The 10,229-nt window shown below is 38.4% G+C and overlaps 1 protein-coding gene across 1 annotated transcript in view; it reads left to right on the top strand.

Moving 5' to 3' along the window:
* LOC126480929 (polycomb group RING finger protein 3) overlaps window positions 1–9,989 on the top strand; it is a 45,329-nt gene extending 35,340 nt beyond the window's left edge. The window contains exon 6 of the mRNA XM_050104341.1: window positions 8,938–9,989. Within this exon, the coding sequence (XP_049960298.1) occupies window positions 8,938–9,063 (126 nt within the window). The 3' untranslated portion in view covers window positions 9,064–9,989. The remainder of the gene's footprint in view (window positions 1–8,937) is intronic.
* Window positions 9,990–10,229: the final 240 nt, after the last annotated feature.

The raw sequence follows: 10,229 nt of genomic DNA on the forward strand, positions 1-10,229 counted from the left end.
TGGACACACCACAAAAGCCTACAAGAAATGTGTAAGCTGGAGATGTAGTTAACCACCACCTTAAGATGAAACCACATGTTCAGTGCTTGGGGACACATGCACATCTGAAAACAAAACTGTACAAATGTTTTTAGACAAAAATCCTGGAGATGAATATTAGGAAATGAAAATCCTATTCTGAAGTCAAGACGTCATATGGATCTCGGCAACTGCTCCTATTTGTCTCATCATTCAATTTAGTGGACTTATCAGTATATTTGCAAAAGGATTCCTGTATATGATCTTCATCACCTCAAGCCAGCATGAACACTTGTACCTGCAAGTGTAATAGTGGACAATTAAATTGTTGTTCTTCTACACAGCACCAACAAAGGTTCCAGGCAGATGTATTCCCTCTCTTCAGGTAGATTGAGACCAAGAAAATAACATGTCTCCAATAAGAGAATCTTTGAAAAATTGTGCTGTTCACCCACAAGCCTTGCTTGTCAACCAGAATATAGTGTGCCAGTGGGATGAAGAGTGACTAAAAATAAAGTGACACTGACATATCTCCTAGTAGGGATTGCTCTCTGACCCATGATTCTACTCGGGCGAGATCTACCTATTTGTTGTGCTTGTGGTACACATATTTTCAGTATATGGCATTGTAATAAAACCTGTTTTATGTTTTGATGAAGTTTTAGCTGATGATGAGATGAATGTAATACATATTTGTTTTGGTAATGAAGTTAAGATTGCCTACGGTATAATAATCTACTCTTGCTAAGCCATTTATAGTTCACTAGAAACAAAAATCTATGTTATATTGGTGACACAGATTTTCAGCTTTCGGCGTGGTTCGATTATATCATTCTGGTGATTCATGTGCCTATTATGAAAACATTATTAAATTACAACAGTTTTCACATCAGTGTAAAAGTACTTTAAAGATGTTTGAATGCACAGCTGAGAGAACACATACTGCAAAGCTTTGCTGCTATGGGACAGCCTCTGTGTGCCATATTATGTTAGTCATACACAAAGGTATGAGGGGCTCTGTTTTAATTGCAGTTGCTGTGACATTGATTTCATAGCTGTTATTAAGTCACCGAATTTAGTGAGCACTGCCCAAACAAAAAACTAAAAATGAACTACTGGAAGGGACCAGCAGAAACATGAAGACATTCCTTAACCCACAATATAACAAAGATTCACTAGCAATGATGCATTGGATGCATGTGGCTTAGTGTCTTCAATCAAGGAAAAGTAGAGGTGATATATTTCCTAGCTGCTGTCAGTCAGTGTGGTCCATGCAGAAAGGTTATATAATTTTCCTGATCAATACTTGGGCTGCAGAAACCACAAAAATGGTAAGACTGACCCATTCTTAGATGTCATGCTGGAAAGATCAGTATGTAGTATTAAGCACTAACACTTACGGAAATTAGCAGACTGGGAGTGCAGCGCCTCTGCTAAAGTAAAGCTCTATGCGGTTATTGGTGGTGACTCTGGGAATGGTGAGATTAGATGTACTGCCACGTCAAGATAGTGTCGAAGACGAAGTTACTAAGGAGATGTTCTGGGGTGAAGTGAATGAGACTAGCAGTGTTATGCGCTTCCATGGCTCAAGAGGGCTCAGTATGTGCATTCATGTTCTGTTGGTGAAGCCCATAGCATAATAAGTAGTATGAGGGGTGTCCAAAACAAAAGGTAAGAAACAACACTGTTGGTATAATTGAAATCTTTGTTTAAAAGTAATGACCAGAGGCCTGAGTGCAACTATCCCACTGTTTCACAAGTGGAAGGATTCCCCATTGCCAGAATTCCTGTTGCTGTATCAGGAACCAGTTTTCCACGCATCCTTCAGCTTGTTATTTGAGTTAAAGCACTTCCCTTTGAGATGATTTTTCAGTACAGTAAATACATGGAACTCACCGGGCGACATGTTCGGGCTTGTATGGCAGATGCAAGTTGCCCCCACTTGAACATCACCATCACCATTACACTTAGTCTGATGTTGGAGATGTGTAGAGGCAAGTTATCGTAGAGCAGAATCACTCCCTCAGTCAGGAGCACAGGCCGTTTGCTCTTGATGGACTTGTGTAGGCTGTGGAGTGTCTCACATTACACATCACTGTTAATGGTTTTCCTGTGCATGCGGAATTTGATGAGTATCAGACTTTTGCCATCAAAACAGACAATGGACATCACCTTGGCTGCTGAGGGTGCAGCTTTGAATTCTTTTCAGGGGGAGGTGGTGATACCACATTTGCTTTATTGGATGTCTCACTACATTATCCCAAAATAACATATGCAAATTTCAACAGGTTTGTTTATTCGAAGTTTTGTGCCTTTTCATTTGAATGCTCCTTATAGATTACAGTTTTGTCACAACTATCATCCCTCTCTAAATGTGTGCTGGATATCCTGCCTGTCACTATCCAAGAGAGGTAGCAGACTACCCTGCAGTACTACTTGAATATGCTGGTGTCCAGATTAAAGCAACAAACAGAAATTTTGCAAGGTTGCATTTATTTTGCCACAAAACAGTATAACCAAGTGATAGTAAAGTATAAACAATATAAAGAATTTATGCAACATGCATAACAATAGACAAAATTGTTCTTCATTTTTTTCACCTTAACTGATATGCACACACATTCGGACAACTGGTTAATGTGCTCAGTATGGGGTGTAACCAACTCTGGCAGCAATACAGACCTGACAGACAACTGGGTATGTTGTGAATGATGTCATCAATCTCATGTTGAGACAATAATGCCCATTCTTCCTGCAGTGCTGCTTACAAGTCTTGGAGAATGGTTGGTGAATGCTCACGTGTGTGTAGTGCATCACAGACATGCTCTACGGGATTCAAATCGAGAGAGTGAGCAGGCCATACCATGAGTGCAATATCTTCTGTTTCCAGGAAGACATAACCACCCGTGCTCTATGAGGCCGAGCATTATCGTACAGCAGTACGAAGTCTGGGCCCACAGCACCTCGCAACAACCACACATAAGGGCCCAAGATTCCATCATGCTGTTTAACTGTTGTTAAACATTGCCAATTTAACTATACAGTTTCATGAAGAGGCGCGTTCAAGTGGTCAACAAAGTCACTGCCTGCACCATTGGAAATCCTCCTCGATATCAGTCCCAAAATTGGGCTTCAAATTCCCTCCAGATGCGAATCCATCGAGGATCATTGTCCAGACCAAATCGGGGCTCAACTGTGGAAAGGTGGCATGTTGACAGCTCCACTCTAGATGTTCCCTTCTATGAAGATGCATCAGAGGTACACATACAGCAGGTCTCTGACAATAAAGGCCACTCTACCAAAGCCTTCTGTACACTGTTTGCTTCTATGCGACACGTTCAGTGGATGCTGCGAGGTCAGATGCCAGTTGCCATACAATAGTAAGCTGATACTGTCATGCCCTTACAGCCAAATAACAGTCCGTTCTTTCTGATGTTACACATGGTCGGCTCCACACTGGTCTTCGGGATACAGTCACTCCATCCAAAAAACTACAGAACGATTCACATTAAGCCACTGGGCCACATCAGTTTGCGACTGTCCTGCTTCCATTCTTCCCATGTCCCTCCACCGCAGAGGCATCTTCTCCATGCCATACTGCACCATCTGTGTTCACAGCGACTATGGATGTGGGACTACCTGGCAAACATGATCCCTTTTGATAGGTGTCTGATTTCATCATTGGCATGGTTTTCCATTGACTGGAATGTCATCTTCCATGCAGTACATGATCATACGCACATCTGTTGGCAGTTCATGTGATTATATCATGAATTAGATACAGGACAAGGAAATAGTGGTTTGTTTCTTTAATTTTGGACGTCTGTGTATTTCAGCTCATTAAGATGCTGGTATTCTCGACACACAGCTGTTGCAGTTAACAGGTAGTACTTTCCAACATATGTGTCTCATAACTACAGGTAATGTAACTTGTAGTTCCGGTTCACAGTGTTTGGTTCTGCCCTTCACAAAATATTTTGTGGTGGAAATAACATACAATCAACAATAGTAGGACCCAGAATGAAATTTTCACTCTGCAGCGGAGTGTGCGCTGATATGAAACTTCCTGGCAGATTAAAACTGTGTGCCCGACCGAGACTCGAACTCGGGACCTTTGCATTTCGCGGGCAAGTGCTCTGCCAACTGAGCTACCGAAGCACAACTCACGCCCGGTACTCACAGCTTTACTTCTGCCAGGATCTCGTCTCCTACCTTCCAAACTTTACAGAAGCTCTTCTGCGAACCTTGCAGAACTAGCACTCCTGAAAGAAAGGATACCGTGGAGACATGGCTTAGCCACAGCCTGGGGGATGTTTGCAGAATGAGAATTTCACTCTGCAGCGGAGTGTGCGCTGATATGAAACTTCCTGGCAGATTAAAACTGTGGAGCACTTGCCCGCGAAAGGCAAAGGTCCCGAGTTCGAGTCTTGGTCGGGCACACAGTTTTAATCTGCCAGGAAGTTTCAATAGTAGGACCCTTGTCCCTCTAAAGTATAGTATGTATAGTTGCATGAAGAAGGGGTTGTATGATGAGTTTTAAAATCTCTTCTGTTCAGTTGCTGCTCAGACTGTCCTCAGTCTGAAGAGATGAGAATCCATGTTGTCTACAGTGATGTCCCAAACCTCAAGATTTGACACATCTCAGCAGTTCAGGCTGCTAGGTTGCAGTTACCACAACAGCATCACACACGTGGCTGTCACTGAAGTAAAAGTTGAAATATAACTTGTCTGAAAACAGCATATTCCGGCACTTTACATAAGAGCGACATTGTTTTTCTGGACTTGTATACCACATGTTTAGTCCACAGTAGGTAGCATCAGACTGCAAATACAGAAGGGTACACACCCACTGGTATTGTCCAATGCTACAGATGAAGCTGTAAAGATTATAAATCCAAAATATGCTCATACTGTGCAGTAACAAAATTATGTGGTCCCGGTACCTATTGGTCAGTACTAAGTGATTTACTTCATACAGACTTGCCGATGATCCATGTGAGGTTGTTTGAGCATGAACTCACAAGGAGTGGTCCCCAGTGTTGGGATAGACTTTTTGAAACCATGTGTACAATGATGTAAGTTAAGGTCCAAGGTATTATACCCTGCTGCCATTCGCCCTGGTGGGACCTTGTTTGCAGGCAATGGACAAAAAGAGTGTTGGAATTTCACACGATGCTCCCCAGCTTTAAAACAGAAATGTTACACAGACTGTTTCTGTACTGTAAAGGTTAAGGTCCAGTTCTCACATGTAAAAGTATGTGGATTCAAATCTCTTTTGGTGCTTCGAAATCTTTTATTTTTAAGCCATACAGCAGAGATGCTGAATTGCAGACAGGCACAATGAAAAGGCTGTCGGAAAGTGAGCTTTCAGCCAACAAGGCCTCTGTCAAAAATAGACAACATGCATTTGTGTGTGTGTGTGTATGTGTGTGTGTGTGTGTTTCCAGCAAAGGCCGTGTTGGCCGAAAGCTCACTTTCCAACAGTCTTTTTGTTTTGCCTATCTGCGACTCAGCATCTCTGCTATATGGTGAGTAGCAACTGTCCTTTTCATAATATTGTTACATTCCATCCTTGGTTTTCCATTGTTTTATTTTTAAGCTTTTATTGAAATGACTTTAATCATTATTTTTTATTCAATCAATTGGTTTAAATGTAAGCTTTTGATCTATATTCCATTGTCACATCCTTTAATCATTGTATTAACTTTTCAGTTGCTCTCTTTTTCTTCCTATCATTCATGTGATTTTAATTACTTTTATGTATTAACTTCGATTTAATTTCTTCTGTTATCTCATCTTATATTTTCATTCCAGTTATTGCAGTCAACATTTTTTTTTACTCATATGTTTGTATTTTGTTTTATTTGTAATCCCTTCTTTCATTTAAATATTCGCCAGCATTATTTTGTCCATAGTGCAATAAGGATTTGTGTTTTAAATGTTTGTATGACTATTACCATCAAGAAAATGTACTTCTTGTAATGAAAAATACATTTCACAGTCAATATAAATAGATTATTTCATCTTTCAAATTATAACCACTAGATAAGCATTGTCAAATGTTTGAATATTATTATAGATAAATAAGTGTAATTAAATTCACATGCACAAAGATTACAATTGGAAAAGGAATCAGTGGAAGAAAAAATCATATCAATTGCAAAAGTTAATATGGTGATTAAAGTGATGTGACATCAGAATAGAAATAAAACAAATTACAATCAAACCAATTATTTGAATAAAAACAATGATCAGGGGCATTTTGATAAAGATTTAAAAATAAAAAATTTCACAGCACCAGACAAGATTCGAACTCGCAACTTTCTGCATGTGAGGACTATACCTTAACCATTAGGTTAGGCAATCAGTTTGTACAACATTCCTTTTCTAAAGCTGTAGAGCACCCCATGAAAAACTGTCTTTTTTTTTTTTTCTTTTTTCATGATTACGTGTAGATGAGGGCCCACCAGGTTGAATGGCTGCAGGTTGTGATATCTGGGACCTTAACCTACATCATCATATAGGTAGTTTCAAAATGTCAGTCCCACTGCTGGGGACCTCTCCTTGCCAGTAGCACAAGTGGACATAAATCTTTGAGTCCTATCGAACACCTGACTGGACCTGAGCTGTTGCCAAAATCTTTACAGTAAACCTAGGGTTATTGTTCACTAATATGTATTTTTTTCTGAATTGTACTATCATCACATGGAAGAGACTTTAACCTCCAACAATCTATGGGAACATTAACAGTTTTGCAAATGTGAAACACTAGTAAATGCTTTCTCTGAAAACTATTTAGAACATGTTTCATGATGGAAATACGTTACATCTAATGGCAACAAATAGACCTGACCTTTTGCAACATTTCCAAATAGGAACTGGTATCAGTGCTGAAGAGTTAGTTGCAACAACAGTGAGTAGCAGGAAACAAAAGACGGTTAAAGTATGTAGAAACATTTACATGTTAAACACTAGTGTGATCTATTAAAGAGAAAATTTAAACATTTAGCTATTGGTGGGACATGTAGAAGAACTGTAGCTTAGTTTTACAAAAATAATTAATCAGGCATTGAATAGACACACTGGGGCAACAAAAGTCATTGGATAGTGATATGCACTTATACAGATGAGAGTAGTATCGCATACTCATGGTATAAAAGGGATGTCCATTGGCAGAGCTGTCATCTGTTCTCAGGTGATTTATGTGAAAAGGTTTATGATGTGACTATGGTTGCGCAAAGGGAATTCAGACTTTGAATTTAATGGTAGCTGGAGTTAGGAACATCGGACATTCCATTTTGGAAATCATTAGGGAATTCAATATTCCAATACTCACGTTGTCAAGAGTATGCCGAGAGTACACCAAATTTCAGCCATCACCTCTCACGGTGGACAACACAGTGATCGAAGGCCTTCACTTAACAACCAAAAGCAGCAGCATCTATGTAGAGTTGTCATTGTTAACAGACAACCAACACTCCATGAAATAACCACAGTATTCAATGTGCCTTGTTACACACACAACATACTCATTAGGGCAGTTCAGCAAAATTTGGCATTAATGGGCAACCACCATGAGTGTATTTGCTGGCAGCACAACATTGTCTGGAGCATCTCCTGGGCTTGTGACCTTATTGATGGGACTCAAGATGACTGGAAAACCGTGGCCTGGTCAGATGAGTTCCGATTTCAGCTGGTGAGAGCTGATGGTAGGGTTAGAGAGTGGCACAGACCTCATGAAGCCATGGACCCACCAAGTTGTCAACAAGGCACTGTGCAAGCTGGTGGTAGCTCCATAGTGGTGTGTGGTACAACTGAAATACACATTGACTGGAAATGGTTATGTTAAGCTACTTGGAGACATTTTCAGCCATTAATGGACTTCATATTCCCAAACAAAGATGGAATTTTTATAGATGACAATGTTCCATTGTTCGTGATTAGTTTGAAGAACATTCTGGACAGTTTGAGCGAAAGATTTGACCGCCCAGTTCACATGACATGAATCTTATCGAACATTTATGGTACATAATCAAGAGATCAATTAGTGCACAAAATCCTACATCGGCAACTCTTTCACAACTTTGGATGGCTATAGATGCAGCATGGCTCAATATTTTTGCAGGGGACTTCCAACGATTTGTTGAATCCACGCCATGTCGAGTTGCTGCACTACGCTGGGCAAAAGGAAATATGACACAATATTAGGAGGTATCGCACGACTTCTGTACCATCACTGTAGTACACACTCCTTGATTTCAATTATCTGCAAGTCACATATTGTTGTTTTAGTGTATTCAAGTTTGGAAATTGTTGCACTTTTCAGAAATATTGGTATGTAATGGGATATAGGCTGTAATGTCATCTTTTCTCCATGTTTTGCATCTCATTTGTAGTTCTTCCTTCAAATAAATGAGGAGAACTTTTTTAACTTTCCCTTGTAATCTTTTGTCTATGTGCATGATAAGTATCTGTCTTGTGATAAAAAAATTAAGATAGTCTTGAGTATCACGTTACATTCATCCTTAAATACCTTTTTGTTGCATGTGTAATCTGTTACACATTCTTTTCATGCCCTGTGATATTTCAATAACATTTTTGGAAACCAGTTTTTCGTACTTGAAGCACATTAAAATTCGAACCGTCTTTGCTTGTTCACATTGTCACTCGTTATATCTTTGAGCGGTGGAATATATTCCTTCAACCAAAGAATTTGTAAAAAAAAAAAAGAGTTCTTGTTACAAAAGTATCCTCAGACAGATAAAGCATACCTGTGTTCTCTAATTTGTCTGAGAGGACCATTCCTGAACTTTTTTTTATTAATGAAAATTTTAATTTTCAATGACTGTATTTCTTTTATCATTTCTACTTTTCCTGTGGGAAATCATGTTTCTAATTTTGTTTTTACTTTTTTTACAGATTGATATATTGTGCAATGATGAACTCTTGGGAAAAGACCATACACTAAAATTTGTTTATGTGACAAGATGGAGGTTTCGCGACCCACCCTTGAGGCTGCAATATAGGCCTCGTATTGATATTTAAAATGTTGAAAGAAAGTGATTATGAAGAGAGTTTATTAATTTGCATTTCGTTCAGTGCTGTGTTATGTTTTATGACAGAGTGAAGATAGTGAAATAAGAAGACTTATAGTTTTTTGTTTCACCAGAAAAGTCTGCTGCATATTTGCTGTGGTAACCTTTGAAACTTCCCTTGATGTCTGTGAAGAGTATTTGTTATGTCATCCATGCTTTCCGTGCAGTTTTAAATGTACAGTTTATGAACATGTATAGACAGTATATCTATGTGATGTTTCAGTACGGTTGCTGAAAAACTTGCATCATTCCTTCATACTTTCCTGTGTAGATGATGAATCTGGCATGATTTCTAAGTCATATTTATAACTTGAAGGATTATTTTTGATAATGGAAGAGTGACTGACAAGTTTTAGGACCAATATTTCAAGTCACTGAAAACAGTTCCACATTGAGCTGTTAAACAGTAAAGTGAAATTTAAATGTGATGTGATGTAGTGAAATTTAAATGTGATGTGATTTCAGTGTGAATATTACCAGTCAATTTATGCTCTGTTCTGTTCACATTTCCCCAAAGTCTGTAATGCATTTTGTGTTTTACTTTGTTACATATGTTGAAACAGTATTGTAACTGCAATAAAGAATTTCATATTAAGTTTGTAAAAGACTGGAAGCAACACTGATTTATTTGAGAGATCAGTAGTGTGTTACTGACGAGAATTTTTGTTTTATGTGATATAAAGATATCAATTTGTAATTTATTGGACTAAAATTTGGTTACATTTGTATGTTCATAAAGAAATATTAAATATTAATTATGTTTTTGTACTTTATGTTGCTGTAGAATTTCAAATTTTCTGCAGACATAAATCAATTAGTAAATGATCTCTGCTTTGTTATGTATGCACTTAAAATGATTGTTTATATTGTTCTTCATTTTTCTGTTTTATTTGTGTAAAAGTAGTGTAGACCGGAATGTACTGCCATATTAGTTTTTTTTTGTCCTTTTTTTGTACTGTAAATATTTTGTTCCTTTTGTTTTATGTAGTGAAATAGTTAATTTTTCGGCAGAACATACTAAAGGTAAGTTCAGGCACTAGGCTTTTACTTGGAAGAGACCAATCAAATCTTCAGCCAGATAGCCAAAATGCCTCCTACATTATCTATCACAGTAAG

The sequence above is a fragment of the Schistocerca serialis genome, chromosome 5 (genome assembly GCF_023864345.2).
Source record: "Schistocerca serialis cubense isolate TAMUIC-IGC-003099 chromosome 5, iqSchSeri2.2, whole genome shotgun sequence".
NCBI classification, from domain to species: domain Eukaryota; kingdom Metazoa; phylum Arthropoda; class Insecta; order Orthoptera; family Acrididae; genus Schistocerca; species Schistocerca serialis.